At 41.5% G+C, this 20,549-nt stretch overlaps 1 protein-coding gene across 1 annotated transcript in view; it reads left to right on the plus strand.

Moving 5' to 3' along the window:
* LOC124776746 (dynein axonemal heavy chain 7-like) overlaps positions 1 to 20,549 on the plus strand; it is an 881,127-nt gene that overhangs the window by 74,751 nt on the left and 785,827 nt on the right. The window contains 1 exon segment of the mRNA XM_047251871.1: positions 8,171 to 8,412. Coding sequence (XP_047107827.1) covers positions 8,171 to 8,412 — 242 coding nt within the window.

Consider the following 20,549-nt stretch of genomic DNA (forward strand, 5'->3'; position numbering starts at 1 on the left):
TTGTTCCTGTTGGGTTTGCATAGCACAGTAAATGATAAATCAGAGTGTACCTAGGCCCCTACTTCATCTCTGTGTCATTTAAAATTGTCATGTCTTAGAAAAATGTAGACATTTAGATTTACAGAACTTGTGGGAATACTTGGTTTGAGGCAGGTCTCTGATACAAGTCTTACATAGGCATCTGTGTCTTGATATATTTGATGGAATTCATTGAGATGAGCTGTAAAGACTAGACATTTGTGTATGCAATATGGATCTTAGTGTGCTCTCGTACAAAACTCATGAGGCTATCGCTGCTGGATATTAGAGACTCTGTGCCAGTGAGCGTGGGGGAACAAAGCATACTGGGGCACTTTGTGTTAGGGGAGTGGGGTTTCCGGAAAGAAAGGAGGCAGTTATCATCAAGGAAAAGAGAGGTTTTGTGGCCAAGGCCAGCAGGCTTTGCAACAATTGTTGAACAGATACCTGTAGAAAGGAGAAGAAACTTGGTAAACAGAGTTATAATAGTCTGGGCACAACAGTATTGAAAGCAAGATAAACAGAATATGAGGAGAGTGTACTATTGACAGTTCTATGATGAGTAACAATACCAATATGATGATAAGTTGATAAATAAAAATGGAAATAAAGCAGTGAATTGAACATCTGAATGAGAGCGCCGTGAGAATAATGAGGTACTAATGGAATAACAAACTGTTTTGGTAGTGGAAGTATGAAAATTGAACAGAAAATTTATAATTAGTACTAAAAGTAAATCTAAACAAACAAAAGATGATGACACCAGGAAACTGTTTTAAGGAAAATATTACAAAAAATAGCTTTACAAAATGAAGACAAAAACAAACACGCAAACTAGAGGCAGCAAGAGTTGGCATGTTTCTAGCTCCTGAGGCACAGAGATTTGGGTTTATCTGCATTGCAGACTGATCTTTTCCCACTTTTAGTCTTCACCATTATCCTGCCGTCCTTTGTCCACACAATTTGTAGCTCAAATCTTGATAGTGTGCTGTTCAAAATCTTTAGTTTTTCAGAAGTGATATCCCCCCATGAACCATGGACCTTGCCGTTGGTGGGGAGGCTTGCGTGCCTCAGCGATACAGATAGCCGTACCGTAGGTGCAACCACAACGGAGGGGTATCTGTTGAGAGGCCAGACAAACGTGTGGTTCCTGAAGAGGGGCAGCAGCCTTTTCAGTAGTTGCAAGGGCAACAGTCTGGATGATTGACTGATCTGGCCTTGTAACAATAACCAAAACGGCCTTGCTGTGCTGGTACTGCGAATGGCTGAAAGCAAGGGGAAACTACAGCCGTAATTTTTCCCGAGGACATGCAGCTTTACTGTATGATTAAATGATGATGGTGTCCTCTTGGGTAAAATATTCCGGAGGTAAAATAGTCCCCCATTCAGATCTCCGGGCGGGGACTACTCATGAGGATGTCGTTATCAGGAGAAAGAAAACTGGCGTTCTACGGATCGGAGCGTGGAATGTCAGATCCCTTAATCGGGCAGGTAGGTTAGAAAATTTAAAAAGGGAAATGGATAGGTTGAAGTTAGATATAGTGGGAATTAGTGAAGTTCGGTGGCAGGAGGAACAAGACTTCTGGTCAGGTGACTACAGGGTTATAAACACAAAATCAAATAGGGGTAATGCAGGAGTAGGTTTAATAATGAATAGGAAAATAGGAATGCGGGTAAGCTACTACAAACAGCATAGTGAACGCATTATTGTGGCCAAGATAGATAAGAAGCCCACACCTACTACAGTAGTACAAGTTTATATGCCAACTAGCTCTGCAGATGACAAAGAAATTGAAGAAATGTATGATGAAATAAAAGAAATTATTCATATTGTGAAGGGAGACGAAAATTTAATAGTCATGGGTGACTGGAATTCGAGTGTAGGAAAAGGGAGAGAAGGAAACATAGTAGGTGAATATGGATTGGGGGACAGAAATGAAAGAGGAAGCCGCCTTGTAGAATTTTGCACAGAGCACAACATAATCATAACTAACACTTGGTTTAAGAATCATGAAAGAAGGTTGTGTACATGGAAGAACCCTGGAGATACTAAAAGGTATCAGATAGATTATATAATGGTAAGACAGAGATTTAGGAACCAGGTTTTAAATTGTAAGACATTTCCAGGGGCAGATGTGGACTCTGACCACAATCTATTGGTTATGACCTGTAGATTAAAACTGAAGAAACTGCAAAAAGGTGGGAATTTAAGGAGATGGGACCTGGATAAACTAAAAGAACCAGAGGTTGTACAGAGTTTCAGGGAGAGCATAAGGGAGCAATTGACAGGAATGGGGGAAATAAATACAGTAGAAGAAGAATGGGTAGCTTTGAGGGATGAAGTAGTGAAGGCAGCAGAGGATCAAGTAGGTAAAAAGACGAGGGCTAGTAGAAATCCTTGGGTAACAGAAGAAATACTGAATTTAATTGATGAAAGGAGAAAATATAAAAATGCAGTAAGTGAAACAGGCAAAAAGGAATACAAACGTCTCAAAAATGAGATCAACAGGAAGTGCAAAATGGCTAAGCAGGGATGGCTAGAGGACAAATGTAAGGATGTAGAGGCCTATCTCGCTAGGGGTAAGATAGATACCGCCTACAGGAAAATTAAAGAGACCTTTGGAGATAAGAGAATGACTTGTATGAATATCAAGAGCTCAGATGGAAACCCAGTTCTAAGCAAAGAAGGGAAAGCAGAAAGGTGGAAGGAGTATATAGAGGGTCTATACAAGGGTGATGTACTTGAGGACAATATTATGGAAATGGAAGAGGATGTAGATGAAGATGAAATGGGAGATATGATACTGCGTGAAGAGTTTGACAGAGCACTGAAAGACCTGAGTCAAAACAAGGCCCCCAGGGTAGACAATATTCCATTGGAACTACTGACGGCCATGGGAGAGCCAGTCCTGACAAAACTCTACCATCTGGTGAGCAAGATGTATGAAACAGGCGAAATACCCTCAGACTTCAAGAAGAATATAATAATTCCAATCCCAAAGAAAGCAGGTGTTGACAGATGTGAAAATTACCGAACTATCAGCTTAATAAGTCACAGCTGCAAAATACTAACACGAATTCTTTACAGACGAATGGAAAAACTAGTAGAAGCCAACCTCGGGGAAGATCAGTTTGGATTCCGTAGAAACACTGGAACACGTGAGGCAAGACTGACCTTACGACTTATCTTAGAAGAAAGATTAAGGAAAGGCAAACCTACGTTTCTAGCATTTGTAGACTTAGAGAAAGCTTTTGACAATGTTGACTGAAATACTCTCTTTCAAATTCTAAAGGTGTCAGGGGTAAAATACAGGGAGCGAAAGGCTATTTACAATTTGTACAGAAACCAGATGGCAGTTATAAGAGTCGAGGGACATGAAAGGGAAGCAGTGGTTGGGAAGGGAGTAAGACAGGGTTGTAGCCTCTCCCCGATGTTGTTCAATCTGTATATTGAGCAAGCAGTAAAGGAAACAAAAGAAAAATTAGGAGTAGGTATTAAAATTCATGGAGGAGAAATAAAAACTTTGAGGTTCGCCGATGACATTGTAATTCTGTCAGAGACAGCAAAGGACTTGGAAGAGCAGTTGAACGGAATGGATAGCGTCTTGAAAGGAGGATATAAGATGAACATCAACAAAAGCAAAACAAGGATAATGGAATGTAGTCTAATTAAGTCGGGTGATGCTGAGGGAATTAGATTAGGAAATGAGGCACTTAAAGTAGTAAAGGAGTTTTGCTATTTGGGGAGCAAAATAACTGATGATGGTCGAAGTAGAGAGGATATAAAATGTAGGCTGGCAATGGCAAGGAAAGCGTTTCTAAAGAAGAGAAATTTGTTAACATCCAGTATTGATTTAAGTGTCAGGAAGTCATTTCTGAAAGTATTCGTATGGAGTGTAGCCATGTATGGAAGTGAAACATGGACGATAAATAGTTTGGACAAGAAGAGAATAGAAGCTTTTGAAATGTGGTGCTACAGAAGAATGCTGAAGATTAGATGGGTAGCACATAACTAATGAGGAAGTATTGAATAGGATTGGGGAGAAGAGAAGTTTGTGGCACAACTTGACCAGAAGAAGGGATCGGTTGGTAGGACATGTTCTGAGGCATCAAGGGATCACCAATTTAGTATTGGAGGGCAGCGTGGAGGGTAAAAATCGTAGAGGGAGACCAAGAGATGAATACACTAAGCAGATTCAGAAGGATGTAGGTTGCAGTAGGTACTGGGAGATGAAAAAGCTTGCACAGGATAGAGTAGCATGGAGAGCTGCATCAAACCAGTCTCAGGACTGAAGACCACAACAACAACAACATCCTAGCATATTGTCAAATGTATGACAAGAACTTCAGTATTATGGCACTAGGTTTTGAAGATCCTGGTGCCTTACACCCCATTCTAGACTTCTGTCTATGTCATTCAGTGTCATGTGCAGGCGTAGCTTCTCTCAGGCAAAACTGATTACTAATTCATCCATCAGAATTGTCTCTGGTGTTCAGGAATCCCAAAAAGTCTGAGATTATTGCATTTCTGATATTGTTCAATTATGTCAGATTTTTCTTTCAGCTTCTGTTTAAGCAATTGTGCCCTATCGTCGTTTTCTTTTTTCTTTTAAAGATTTGTTCAGAGCACAGACCTCGCTTGCATTCATCTCCAGAGTCTCCTATATTTTGGCCATCACTGGTGCAGTGACAGCATCAGTGGTGGTCCATACAATGAGCCCAACCATGTCTCTTAACTGTAGTGTGGCACTCAACGCAGTCTTCATGAGTGCAATGACATCAGCAATGCCAGGTGGTGTGGCCACAGCTCCCGATGTCAGTTCATCTGCGAACTGGTTATGCGATGCTGCACATTGTTCATTGGTTATCCATATTAAACACAATTCCAGGTTACGGATTTTCAGAATCAAAAGCTAATATGACACTAGGCACTCACCACATGGTTCTTGTGGTATATATAGAACAGCCCAGCTGTGTAATAACACCTCCAAAATTCTTGCGAGCTGAACTAATGTGCCTCACCCAATTGCCACTATTTTGTTTATGTGTTCAAGTTAACTTTGCTCAGTGATTATAATCATATGCAATGGGCATCCTCCACAGAATATTTGTAATTGATTTGTACCTGGCTCGAAAAGCAAGAAAACCATAAGAGGCCACCAACACACAGGCGGTCATCGCCTTGTGCCTTCTCAAGTCCAAGCACCAGCTGCAAAAGGCACTCATTAACTGTGAATATCTTTAGCTTCCGCACCACATCCATCATAGTGTCATATTCATCTACCAATAGTGTTTCCAGCCACCAAAAAGAGCACTGTCAACCAGGGAATAGCTTGCTTTTGCCTAGTACTGGTGGAGATTGAGGTAATTACACCAACAGGCAGAAAAGATAACGTGTTGTGGATGCTCTCTCACTTCAGTGCCCGCAGCCAGCTCAGTTCAGTTCCTGCAGCACAGCCATTCCTACTGTGCCAGCATTTCCTGCATTATGCTATAGAGCACAGTTTCATGGGTTGTTTCTTTGAAGACAACAGTTCTGTCTTAGCAATCGCTATTTATGGAGCAATAGATGTAATCAAACGAAAGTCTGCACACAATTACTTTCAGTCATAGTGACAATATCATAGACTGAGAATAGACTGCAAAATTAATTAGATTTTATTGTATTAGATACCCAAGATAAAATGAAATTCATCAAACTGTTAACGAAAGTAAAGTAGAGTGTGTATCATAACCCTTATTTGTTACTTGTTATTTGTTATTGTGTTACCACATTTCTGTTCTAGTGCCACCCTGTCAAGCATGTGTTTACTTAATGATAGTAGCATGCAGCCTATTACCCAATTTAATGAACTGTAGCAGTGAACAAGTTTTCTGCTTCTGTGGATATTTGGCCTAGATTAATAGTAACGTTCGGTTCCAACATCTGAACACTAACTAAAAGTGCAGTTTTGTCTATGATTAAACTGAGGCACTGACCTTGCTGTCATTTATTGGCTGATCCATAAGTTTGTAGCGTTTATCCATAAGTATAACAAGCACAACAGATGCACATAATAGAGACTTGTAGTTACCAATAATATATTCTGCTTCATTGCTTACAACAGTCCGTCATTGTTGGCATAACTTTTTGATTTCGCAGCTGTAGAAATCACGCAGTTTTGAGACGATGAACTCTTCAAGCCATGTTCAGAGTGCATTTTCATGCAGAAATAAAGTTCCTTGAAGGTACTTCACTTAAAACTTCCAGGCTGATAGGCCGTGGTCGAAGTATAAAACTCTCTCCTGACGTTTCCTCTCCGATTGCAGGAGACAAACTCGGAGGTAAAGAGGCGAACTGCTTTACCTCCGAGGATGTCTCCCGCAGTTGGAGACGAAACGTCAGGAGAGAGTTTTATACTTCGACCACGGCCTATCAGCCCGGAAGTTTTAAGTGAAGACAATACCGGCCATGAAAGCTTACATTGTATTCCTTGAAGGTTGTTTAATACAGAGAGGAAAAAGTGAAAATCTGAGGGCACGAGATCAGGTGAATAAGGTGGATGTAGAATGGCTTCGAACCCAACTCATATATAGTGTTTTTTGTCAGTCTAACAGAATATGGGCATGTGTTATCATTGAGTAGCATCACTTCATGCAGTCATCACGGTCACCGTTCTTGAACTGTGTTTGCAAGACATCTCCATTGTTGACAAAAAATGTCAGCAGTGATTGTTACACCTTGGGGAAGCATTTCATAGCACAACACACTGTCACTGTTCCATGAGATACATAACATTATCTTTTGTGTATGTGCTCAGGTGTTTGCACAGGCAGTTGCTGCTCTGTGTTGGCTCTACTATTCCTTTCTTTTCCTTATGTTAGCATAAAGATACCATTTCTCATCAGCAGTAATGAAACAGGATACGAATAGTTGGTGTTGTTCATGAACCAGTTAATGATGAGCAAGCGGAGATGCACATATGGCCACCAACTTTGGTTTTGTGATTTGCAGTACCTTTACACCCAAGTTTTGAATCTTCCCCAGTGCAAGCAAATGTCACATGACAGTGGAATGGTCACAGTTCATTACTTTTGCCAGTCCTTGAATAAACTGATGCAGATAATTGTGGATTAATGCATTTAAATGATCTCCATTATACCCCAGAGGTCTTCCTGAACATAGAGAGTCAATAATGTCACAACAATGCTCTTTAAATGGCTCTGAGCACTATGGGACTTAACATCTGAGGTCATCAGTACCCTAGAACTTAAATCTACTTAAACCTAACTAACCTAAGGACATTACACACATCCACGCCTGAGGCAGGATTCAAACCTGCGACCGTAGTGGTCACACGGTTCCAGACTGAAGCACCTAAAACCGCTCAGCCACACCGGCCGGCAATCCTCTTTAAAATGAGAGAACCATGTTCTTGCTGTGCTCTGTCCAGTGACATTATCTCCAAACATGTGCAAATGTTTCTGGCTGTCTCCACTCCTGTCACCACTCTACTGAACTCAAACAGAAGAATATGTCAAAACTGTTCTGATTTCTCCACTTAGCACTCCATTTTCTAGTGCCACAGCTCCACTGACTATTCTAAATGACAAAATACAACATGTAAACTCAAATAGTAACAGTGAACTACAGATAAAAAATGACAATTGATAATGAACCCATAGTAGCTGGAATACCAACAAGCAAAACAATAATGTTATGAACTTATACACCAGTCTAACACAGGTAATTAGGTTGGAGACAACAAGAAAGCTGTCAGAACAGACTGAAGCCATTCAGTTTTACTCAATACACCTAATCACCTCAACTACCATGATAAGAATCTTCTTAGAATGAACAGTTAAAAATGTAATCTTAGTTTGGAAAACTTATTTTGTGTATTGCTCAAAAGTATTGAAAATGTTTTCCACTCTGTTTGATTAGTTTTTCCCCATGTGTACAGTAAAGGGATGTATATCTTAAATGAAGTGAAATGAAAGCCAAATAAGATAATAATTTTATTTCATAATAATAAATAGATAATTTCAATAACTTACCACTGGCTTGCTCCTTTTCAGTAATTGTCCAGTGAAGCCAATGTATGTTCATCAGCTGGCTATGTGTTATTCCAAGACCACTAAAATGATGTCAATAATTTTATTTTTCTTCCAGTCACAAACAGAAGTTGATGAATTCTTAACTTCTCAACATGATTTTGAAGAATATACTGAAATGGTTGTAAAATTCCATGATCTCTCCCTTCAAATTCCATGTAAGACAATGCATGTTGTTACAATGTCAATGTATGAAATCCACCGAGAAGGCTTAATACATAATTTGGTTATGCAATCACGATCACAGAGAGATCAGATTTTGGCAAAAATGGCATCTTACTATCAAGAGATGTGTAAACAGTAAGTATTAAATGCTTCTGTTAAAAGTGAGGCATTAGAGTGTTCAGTCATTTGTTATGTGTGCAACCATATTGTAAATGCATCCTGAAGTTCCCAATCATTGTACATCATAAATTTCTCTTTCTTTGATATTAGCTCTTTCACTGCAATGTGGTTTCCTTATAAGTGTTTGGTTTAAGTTATAGAAATTATTTGATGACAATATCACACAATACCAAAGAGTTTTATGTTATAGAAAACTTTCAATGGCAGCAATATCTATCTTTGGTAAAATATCTTGGAATAATCTATTTTCAAATGAGTCTTCACACTAAGGTGTTCAGTACATATTTTAATTCATTTTCTGTGAGACAGCAGAAAACAGTTCCTTTCAGTTATGAAAATCAGATCTACTTTACATAATTCACATGTAATAGCTCTTGAAACCTGAAACTGTGTACTGAGTCTTATAATTCAAAATCAAACAACAGAAAATCCAGGATGGAGTAATGCAATATTAAAAATAATATAGCACAGATGTTGTGTCACAGATAGGTGCAACAAAAAGACTGTCAAAAAAGTAAGCATTCAGTTAAAAAGACCTACTTTCGAATTGGACGACTTACACACACACACACACACACACACACACACACACACACACATGAGCACAGCTGACACATACATGTCTGCCACCATTCAAACCACATCACATGGTCTTACTTATAAGTTACACTATATCAACCATCTTGCCCATGCACAACACATGGCTACAAGACCACGCTAATTGTTGATGCAGCATTTCATGGCCTGCGTTACTCTCACCTATATTGTTAAGCCTAAACCTACAATTTGATCACGCTCCTTGCACCACTGTCATGTATTTTCATGTGATAGTTTCCATACCTTCCTGTGCCACATGAACTTGTACCTTGACCTACCAAGTCCTCTCCACCCCCCACTCCTTCTCCTCTCTTATTCCAGTTCTCACATACAAACGTCACCTAATCTAGTTACTTTTCTGTCCCCCCTTCACACATATCCACACACAGACCTGCAAACCGTATTACAGTCTCTTTATTTATATTTTTATTGATCTCGTGTTTTTACGTTGATTTCAGTTGATTTTCGTCTTTTACTACTGGCCTACTCCACCAGTTTAATCTTTTTTCCCCATTCGGAGAGATAGTGATCATGTGTGTATGTGAGTTGCTTTTGGATGTGTGTGTGTTTTTTTTTGTGTAATTCAGAAGAAGGCCTTTTTGGCCAAAAGCTTACTTGTTTGACAGTCTTTTTGTTGTGCCTGTTTGCGATTCAACATCTCTGCTATATGGTGAGCAGAAATATGAAATTCCATTATGAAAAGTATAGTTGCTACCCACCATAAAGTGGAGACACTGAGTTACAGATAAGCACAACAAAGTACACGCACACACACACACCTACAAATGCAACTCTCACGCACATGACCAAGTCTCTGACAGCTGAAACTGGACTGCGAGCAGCAGCACATCATGGGAGACGCCCCGGGTTGTGGGGGTAGGAGGAGGCTAAGGGAAGGAGGGGGAGGGATAGCAAGGTAGGGGTGGAGGACAGTAAAGTGCTACTTGTGGGAGTGAGCAGGGATGAGAGAAAAGGGTGGGCATTCAGGTGCAATTGGGAAGTTGGACAGAGGACAGGGGAGAGGGGAGGAGGGGATAACAGTAAAGGAGAAAAATAAAAAAACTGCATGTGTTGGTGGAATAGAGGACTGTGTAGTGCTGGAATGGGACCAGGAAACAGGCAAGTTGAATGAAAGTTGAGACAAGGGGGGTTACTGGAATGTGGGATATCTTAAAGGGGAGTTCCCATCTGTGCAATTCAGAAAAGCTGGTGTTGATGAGAAGAATCTAGATGGCACAGGCTGCGAAGCAGTCATTGAAATGCAGAACATCGTGTTGGGTGGTCCGCCTGTTTCTTGACCACAGTTTGTCGATGACGATACATACAGACAGACAGCTTGTTGGTTCTCATGCCCACATGCAGTACAGTGGTTGCACCTTAACTTGTAGGTCATATGACTGGAGAGATATGGCAAGGGAGATCTGTTTTTGTACAAGGTAGGGAGTGTAATTACAGTCTATGAAGGACTCAGTGAGACCCTAGGTATCTTGTGAGAGGGACTGTTCTTCGCTATAGATGTAATGACCACACATAGCTAGGCTGTAAGGAAGGTACTTCTTGGTGTGGAATGGGTGGCAGCTGTTGAACTGGGGATATTGCTGGTGGCTGGTAAGTTTGATACGGACAGAGGTACTGATGTATCCATCTTTGAATGGAGGTTAACATCAAGGAAGGTGGCTTGTTGGGTTGAGTAGGACCAAGTGAAGCAAATTGATGAGAACATATTGATGTTCTTGGGGATAGTGGATAGTGTGTCCTCCCCTTGATCCAAATCCTGAAAATGTCATAAATGAATCTGACCTGGTGAGGTGCAGTTGCCCACAGCTGTATCTTGGATTTGTTTGCAGGTAATGCCTTCAAAGGAGAAGTAATAGTGGGTGAAGATATAGTTGGTCGTGGTGACGAGGAAGGAGGTTATTGGTTTGGAATCTGTACTGTGCTGGAAAAGGTAATGTTCATTAGTGGTAAGGCTATGAGCATTAGGCATGTTAGTGTAAAGGGAGGAGGCATCATTAGTGCCGGGCACTGTTTGGTAAAGGAACAGGAACTGTGGAGAGCCACTGGAGGAAATGGTTGGTATCTTTTATTTAGGAGGATAGGTTGTGGTAATAGGCTGAAGGTGCTGGTGTGTGAGAGCAGAGATTCTCTCAGTGGAGGCCCTGTAACCGGCCACAGTGGGGCATTCTGGGTGATTGGTGTTATGGATTTTGGGATGGATGGGGAGTGCTGTGGGTAAGGGAGAGATGAACTCTGGGGAGAGGTTCTGGGGTGGGGTTAAGGATTTTAGGGGTTTCTGGAATGGGGTGACTGTCGCAGGGTTTATAGGTGGATGAATCTGATGGATGATGATTCAGAACAACAGTGGTGGATCCTTTGTAGCAGGTAGGATTATAAGGTCAAGATCAGTTTTTAGGTGATGGGTTGCAGCTCTTTCTGCAGATGTAAGGTTAGTTTGCATGTTGAAAAGTTTGGGGACTGGTGGTGTGCCAAGATTCGATGTTAAGAGATTATGGGGTGATCAGGGGGCAGTGGGGATGGATCAGGGATGGATGAAGAAGTGAACTGAGTCAGGCAGGGTTCAACATTGGTCTGGTTGAGCCTGATTGGCAGAATTGCTGATGAAAAAATGTTTCCACTGTAGGGGCTGAGAGAAGGAGAAAAGGTCTTTAACAAATCCTGCATGACTGAATTTCAGAGTGGAACAAAAGGTGAGACCTATGGAAAGGACCGATACGTCTGTGGGGCTAAGGCTTTTGGAGATGAGGTTCATAACTGCGTTTTGGATCTGTTTAGGTTCTGGATTCTGTGTGGCAGTGTGAGGGAGTCTTTGAGGGTGGAAATAAATATAGTAGGTCTGTGAGATATTGTTTTTCAGCTATAAGGGGACATGGAGGAGGTTTGGAGATTGTAGAAGTGGTGGATAGTGGTAGTTCAAGGTGGGAGGAGGGAGTGAGCAGGGTAGAGAGTTTCTCGAGGTGGCATTGTGTATATTGCTCTAGTTCCTACCAACCATCCTGTATAAAAGATACCACCCATTTCCTTTTTGACACTCTACATTCCCTGTTCCTTTACCATACAGTGCCCTGCTCATCACTATTGATGCCACTTCCATTTACAATAACATCCCTAACACCCATGGCCTTACCACTATAGAACACCATCCTTCCCAATGGCTGATGGATTCCAAACCAATAACCTCCTTCCTAATCACCATGACCAAATATATCCTCATCCACAATTACTTCTCCTTTGAAGGCATTACCAACAAACAAATCGAAGGATCCAAGGTACAGCTATGTGCACCTGCATGGCACCATCCAATGCCAACCTATTCTTGGGCCATCTAGAAGAAGCCTTCCAAGACACCGTAGAGTCCCAAACCTATAATCTGGTTCAGATTCAGTAATGATATCTTCATGATCTGGATTGAGGGTGAGGACACCTTATCCATATGCCTCCCGAACCTCAACACCTTCTCCTCCATTTGCTTCACTTTGTACTATTCAATCCAACAAGCCACATTCCTTGATGTTGGCCTCCCCCTTCAAGCTGGCAGTACTTTACTACCTTAAACATGGCAGTACCTCTGTCCATATAAAATCTGCCAACCACCAGCAATACCTCCACTTCAACAGTTGCCACTCATTCCATACCAAGAAGCCCCTTCCATACAGCCTAGGCATTTGTGGTCATCACATCTATAGTGATGAGCAGTCCTTCTCAAAATATACAAAGGGTCTCACTGAGGCCTTGACAGATCATAATTACCTTCCCATTCCTGCACAGAAACAGATCTCCTGTGCCCTATCTTTCTAGTCACCCATCAGCCCACCAAAAAGTCCCACTGTCCAGCAACAGAGGAGCATTCCCCTCAGGACTGAAAAGAGAAACATCCTACCCACTACCCTTCACACCCCTTCCACAGTGGTATTCGGGAACCCACCAAACCTACACAGTATTTTCATCCATCGCTACACAACCCCTGCTCCAAATCCTTTGCCTCATGTCTCATATCCCTGTAATATGACCTAGGTGCAAGACCTGTCCCATATGCCCTCCCACCACCACCACCACCTACTCCAGTCCGGTCACAAACACCACCTATCCCATCAGAAGCATGGTTACCTGTGAAACCAGTCATATGATCTAAAAGTTAAATAGCAATCACTGTGCTGCATTCTATGTGGGCATGACAACCAACAAGTTGTCTGTCAGCATAAGTGACCACCAACAAAATGACTGCTTCACAGCTAGTGCCATCTGGGTCCTTCCCACCAACACCAACTTTTCTGAATTGCACAGGCGGGAACTCCCACTTCAATATATCCTACATTCCCATAACCCTCCTGGTCCCAACCTTCATTAGTCCTTGTTCTTACCCATTTAGCCCTTCCCTGTTCCCATTCCAGCACTACACAGCCCTCTATTTCATCAATGCACCCAGTCTTTTTATTTCTCGCCTTTTCTGCTACCCCCTCCTCCCCCCTCTCCTGTCCATCGTCTAACCTTCCATCTGCACCTAGATGCCTACCCTTTCTCCACCTGATCCTGCTCACTCCTGCAAGCAGCACTTTACTGTCCCCTATCCCTACTTTGCTATCCCACCCCCTCCTTGCCTCAGCCTCCTCCTACTCCCACAACCTGGTTGCCTCTCCAATGACGTGCTGCTGCTCACAGTCTAGCTCAGCTGCCTGAGACTGGGATCATGTGCGTGTAAGTTGCATTTGTATATGTGTGTGTGTGTGTGTGTGTGTGTGTGTGTGTGTGTGTGTGTGTACATGCATATTTTTGATGGAGGACTTGTTGGCTGAAAGCTCACTTTCATATAGTCTTTTTGTTGTGCCTATCTGCGATTCAGCATCTCCACTATATGGTGAGTAGCAACTATCCTGTTCCTAAATTCGTTAATTCCTTCCTGGATTTTTCATTTTTTGAAAATATGTAATGTCTTTGATGAATCATCATTGCTGAGATATAATGAGCATCAAATGTCCTGCTGTGTATCAGGGGCAAAGGCCTGGATATACATACCTTTTTCTCTAGTGCATATCTTGTCTGCAACTTATTTTCCATATAGTGGAAATGCTGAGTCGCAGATAGGCACAACAAAAAGATATTTCACACTTGATGCTTTTGGCCAATGGCCTTTGTCATCAATACACACACACAAACACACACACACAAACACACACACACACACACACACACACACACACACACACACACACACACACCTGCAGTCTCAGGCAACTGAAATCACAGTGCAAGCAGCAGCGCCAGTGCATGATGGGAGTGGCGACTGGATGAGGGAAAGGAGGAGGCTGGGGCAGGGAGGGGGAGGGATAATATGGTGGGGGTGGCGGACAGTGAAGTGCTGCAGATTGGGTGGTGAGCAGGGGAGAGGTGGGGAAGGGGGTGGGGGGGTGGGGCAAGTAGCAGAAAAGGAGAGAAATAGAGATAAATAAATAATAAAAAAATGAAATAAAATAAATAAAAAATACTGGGTGTGGTGGTGGAATGACAGCTGTGTAGTGCTGGAATGGAAGCAAGAAAAGGGCTGGATGGATGAGGACGGTGACTAACAAAGGTTGAAGCCAGGATGGTTACAGGAACGTATGATGTATTGCAAGTGAAAGTTCCCACCTGCGCAATTCAGGAAAGCTGGTGTTGGTGGGAAGGATCCATATGGCACAGGCCGTGAAGGAGTCTTTGAAATGAAGGAGATAATATTTGGCAGTGTGTTCAGGAACAGGGTGGTCCACTTGTTTCTTGGCCACAGTTTGTTGGTGGCCATTCATGTGGACAGACAGCTTGTTGGTTGTCATGCCTACATAGAATGCAGCACAGTGGTTGCAGCTTAGCTTGTAGACCATATGAATGGTTTCTCAGGTAGCCCTGCCTTTGATGGGATAGGTGATGTTAGTGATCAGACTGGAGTAGGTGTTGGTGGGAGGGTGTATGGGACAGGTCTTGCATCTAGGTCTGTTTCACAGGGGTATGGCCCAGGAGGCAAGGAATTGGAAACAGGGGTTATGTAAGGATGGACAAGTATACTGAGTAGATTCGGAAGACGGTGGAATACCTCTGTGGGAGGGGTGGGAAGGATAGTGGACAGGACATTTCTCGTTTCAGGGCACGATGAGAGGTAATCAAAGCCCTGGCGGAGAGAGTAATTCAGTTGCTCCAGTCCCGGGTGGTACTGAGGTTAGAGGGGAATGCTCCTCTGTGGCCGGATGGTGGGACTTAGGGGAGGTGGTGGGAGACTGGAAAGATAAGGCATGGAAGATTTGTTTTTGTACATGGTTTGGAGGATACTTATGGTCAGTGAAGGCTTCAGTGAGACCTTCGGTATATTTCGAGAGGGACTGCTCGTCACTGCAGGTGTGACTATCACAGGTGACTAGGCTGTACGGAAGGGACTTCATGGTATGGAATGGGTGGCAGCTGTCGAAGTGGAGGTATTGCTGGTGGTTAGTAGGTTTGATATGGACGGAGGGCTGATATAGCCATCTTTGAGGTGGAGGTCAGCACTATTAAGGTGGCTTGCTGGTTTGAGTATGACCAGGTGAAGCAAATGGGGGAGAAGTTGTTGTTGTTGTGGAGGAATGTGGATAGGTGTCTCACCTTATATCCAGATAGCAATGATGTGATCAATGAACCTAAACCAGGTGGGGGTTTAGGCTTTTGGGTGTTTAGGAAGGATACCTCTATATGGTCCATGAATAGGTTGGTTTAGGATGGTGCCATGCAGGTGCCTGCAGCTGTATCTTGGATTTGTTTGCAGGTAATGCCTTCAAAGCAGAAGTAATAGTGGGTAGCGATACAATTTAGTGCAGTTTCATTTGCCTGAGACTGCAGTCGTGTGTGTGTGTGTGTGTGTGTGTGTGTGTGTGTGTGTGTACGCATGCACATGCGTACATGTGTCTATTGTTGACAAAGGCCATTGGTCAAAAGCTTTAAGTGTGAAAACCTTTTTGTTGCGCCTATCTGCGACTCAGCATCTCTGCTGTATGGTGAGTAGCAGACTTTCCTTCTCATAATATTGTTACATTCCATCCTGGATTTTCAATTCTTTGATTAAATTGATATTGAGATTATTTGTATATCTGAGCATTGTTTATGCTTCTGTGAGGGGAACATTATATCTGATTTTTACATAAGGCATTAATTGTGGGACGGAGTGTCCGTTTATGTAACGTAACATCTCATTCAAAAAAGTTGACATGTCGAAACACTGTGAAGATCTAATATTTGAAGTTTATGCAGAACAGTTTGAATTTTCAGGAAAAAATCTTTTCATATGGGCTTCTACAGATCCCCCAGTTCACACTTCAGGTTTTTCCTCTCCAGACTTGATGCTGTGCTAGCCTCTGTTCTTAAGAAAACCATGAGTATGATTTTGTATGGGGCTTTTGTATAAACTTTCTGTCTGATTCTCCAGAAAAAAGAATGTTAAAGGATTTACTGGAATTGCTCTACCTTATACAGACAGTATACTTCCCTGCTAGAGTACATGGTAGCAGCAGCATGATCATAGACAATGGCTTGATAGATTATTTTTTAGGTTATATGTAGAGTGTGAGAAAAATTACATCTCAGAATACGTAATTTGCTGCCAGGTTCTCAGTTTGGTTTCAGAAGTATGGAAAGAAAATGGTGTTTATTCTTTTGTGTGTGAGGCACTAGCAGGACTAAGTGGTCAGTCGAGGACAGTAGGTATTTTTTTGATTGAACAAAAGCATTTGAGTATGTGGGTTATACAATACTTCTGCATAAATTGGAACATTATGGGATTAGGGAAAAATGGTTCATTTCATATCTGGAAAATAGGAACCAAAAGGTTGTCCTCCAGTGTCAATCAACATGGAAGAGGTTTGAATCTGACTAGTGTCACATAAAAAGTGGGGGTGTTAAAGAGTTCTGTTCTGGGTCCATCGCTTTTCTTGATGTGTATCAATGAGGTGCCACCAAAAAAATGCAGATGACACAGGTGTCATTGCAATAGATGTTGAATGTAACATAAATGATATAGCTAATAGGGTAGTTGGTAACATCAGCTTGTGGCTTCCACAGAAAAGATTAATGCATGACGGCAACAAAATGCATTGCATTCAGTTTTTGTTGCAGAATTCTAGCAGGTAGAAGGCTTTATTGGAAGTATTTTGACCAAGATCTTGTTCAGTGATTGAATTCTTCTCTCTTCACTTTTTAGTGACTCGAGAATTTCGGTGTAAATTCTAGAGACACTCAGCCTTCCACCATCTTGAACACCCGATATTTTAAAAGTAAGTAAGAGCGCGGAAACGTACCTACTGCGCTGCCGGTTTCTGTGTGCAGGCTGTAATGAGAAGACGATAAGCGGGGAGTCGAACGATGCTGACAAATGTTTGCCACAGGAGCCACAAACGCTGTGTGAGAGGACATGAAGTAATTAAATGCTATTCTTTGCTGTGTTAGAGAATGTGATTGTTGGAAATAAAAGAAAAATGAACATTTGACTATAGACTTTTAACTTACTTCATGTCTTGGCTCTGAACGAAGCAAGACACATGGGACATCTATAAATTATTTGGTTGTTAAAACCAGGCAGTTGTGATTATATTTAATTGTATCTAATGGGTATCGATGTAGTTGACTGGCAAGAGTTTGTATGCTTATATGAAACTTGTGGAAAGGAAAATCCACCTGAATTGAACTGAAAGTATGAGAGTACCGAGTTACTTCAAGTGAGAGGGATAGGAATTTTTTTGTTCCTCTCACGAGCATTATTTCCTTGGAGAAGAAGTTATGGAGATCGACACAGCCACATATCCAGAGAAGAGGATTGGCTAAACGTTTCAAGTAAGTCAACTGTAGTAAGAGAAGTGTGTAGTTCGCAGTCCAGTTTTGCACCGCTTTTCTTGTCACCAAAACCATTAGAACGTAGCGACTGAGGTGATCAGGACTTGAAGAAAGAGGAATTTTCAAATGAAATCAAAATGAAAAGATATTGTGAGTTGCTATAGCAACCAATAGTAACAAGGCAGTGAAATTGTTTCACAGAGTTGGATTCTGCATAAACGGTATAAAAGCGTGAAAATTAAGATCTCAACAGTTTAGACTAAGAAGAGTTACAATGAAATCTATTCTATGACGGAAGATCCAGTGTGGAGAGTAAGCAGCCCTCACACACATTGCGGGGGCGTGGACCCCGTAACCAGCAACCGACGCCAATAACACTAGCTGCTGCTCACCGGTGCTGACTACAAATCCGTTCACTGACACCGATGCTGAAACCAACCTTTGATGCTGTTGGTGCCCATGCTGTTCACCGGTGCTGATTCCACACCTGCTCACCAATGCAGCCTAAAACTCTAACTGTGTGAGCGAAAGACAAGTAATTGAGAGCAAAGTTAAGGACACTGTTCAATAATAGGCTGTTAGTATAGTTATTATACTCAGAGCTGAAATTTTTTAAATGATAACACATTCTAGAAGTAAGAAAAATATGGATAATACTCAAAAAAACTGGGGAAACATCAGTACCAGCCATGGCCATGACAGTGACAAAAGAAATGCCAGGCTGGACTGAGGTAACAAATTTAATTAAAGCACTGTCTTAAATTAGACTCAATGAATACTCAACTAAATGCTAGATTAGATGATGAAAGTGCAGCTGCAAATGCTCAAATTGCAACTTTAAGTGAAAAATTAGATACACAGAGTGCAAATTCAGCCACTTTGAGACAAGAAATAAGTCTTAAGATTCAGTAAATACTCAGTTAAATGATGGATTAGATGAACAGAAGACGGATTCAGCTGCTATAAGAAATGAACTAAGTGCTACTTTAAGTGAAAAACTAGAAGCACAGGGTGAGGTTTTAAATGCTAAGTTCAATGCCTTCCCACGCCCGGGTTCCCGGGTTCGATTCCCGGCGGGGTCAGGGATTTTCTCTGCCTCGTGATGACTGGGTGTTGTGTGATGTCCTTAGGTTAGTTAGGTTTAAGTAGTTCTAAGTTCTAGGGGACTGATGACCATAGATGTTAAGTCCCATAGTGCTCAGAGCCATTCAATGCCTTAAATGATAAAGTGGAGAGTTTGCAATTAGATTTAATGAATGAATTAAGCAGTTCCTTGAGTATCCATGTAAACCAGCTGTTCACTGACTTTAGTCAGACCCGGAGTAACCGATTTCAGGACTTAGCTAAAAAACTAGAATTTGATATTGAAGATAAATGTAATATTGTAGATTCTGAATTTAGTAAAAAATTAGAATCATTTCAAAGAATATGTAATGTTACATTTGATGTGGTAAAGCAGAGACTACACAATTTAGGGGAAAGTGTTGAGAAACAGGACAAGCCAATTCCTATACTCCAATCGCAAATTGCAGGCATTAACACTCGAGTTGATAACGTGGGAAGGACTTTTAAAGAGAAACTAGCAACATCAGACACAATAAATATAAGCAGTCATGGAGGAACAAGTAGAAGAGGTGACAAAAAAGTTGCCGTGAGAGTGTCTTCCAATGTCATGTCTCCAATTTTATATTCTGAAATTAGTAATACCAAAGAGAAATGTAGATGAACTTTGGAAAGAATTCAAACTTATGCAGGAGAAAGTAGAGTGACTTCCCACAATGTAGTGTTAACTAGTGAAGTAATGACATATTCACAATGGGGAGCAAATTCAGGGTTATCTAGACAGATCCCTAAGTTTAAGCCGGCTGAGGAAGTACACCCTACTCATGTTTTGAAACGTTCAATCAAGCCTTGCCCAAAACTTGGGAAGATTCAAAAAAGATTGAATTTGTGTTGGGGTACCTTTTAGGAGAAGCTTCAGAGTGGGGCACAGTGAACATAGAGAATTTTTCGTCTTGGGCAGACTTCCAGAAAAAGTTTAAGGAGGAGTATTGGTCAGTAGGTGCTCAGGAAAAACTAATATCTGACTTGTGGGACCCAAAATATTACAACAATTTGTGGGATACAATGCAAAAATATTTTGACTGGCATTTAACAAGAATGAAGTACTTAGATAAGCCCATGGAGGAAGAAGTGTTGGTGCGAATTTTAATAAGATGTTTAACCATTTATGCAATGAAGGATATATTATGTAGCGGGTGGAAAACCGTAGGAGAATTATTATCCTTTGTAGACACACTTGCTGCCTTAAAGGCTGCAATGAGAAAGTAATTCTAAATGAAAATCGGAATTTCAGAAGAGGTAGTAATAACAACAACAGCAAGAGAGACATGAGGCCAACTTAGCTAGAGTACACCAGTGAAACCGGAATAAGGGTAACGAAGATTATCAGAAAAAGCATCCTCCTCCGAATTTAGATCCAGTTACTTTGCAAGAATTGGTACCAAGTAGTAAAAGAGTACAAAATGGTAATGTAATACCCTGATTTGGTAACCAACCAGTGATCACCAATAATGAGGAAAACATAGTGTAATCTGGATCCAGGGCCAGGTCCCAGGTTGTAGAAATACATTAGGACGCCTGGCTTATAATAG

This window comes from Schistocerca piceifrons, chromosome 2 (genome assembly GCF_021461385.2).
Source record: "Schistocerca piceifrons isolate TAMUIC-IGC-003096 chromosome 2, iqSchPice1.1, whole genome shotgun sequence".
In the NCBI taxonomy this organism is placed as follows: domain Eukaryota; kingdom Metazoa; phylum Arthropoda; class Insecta; order Orthoptera; family Acrididae; genus Schistocerca; species Schistocerca piceifrons.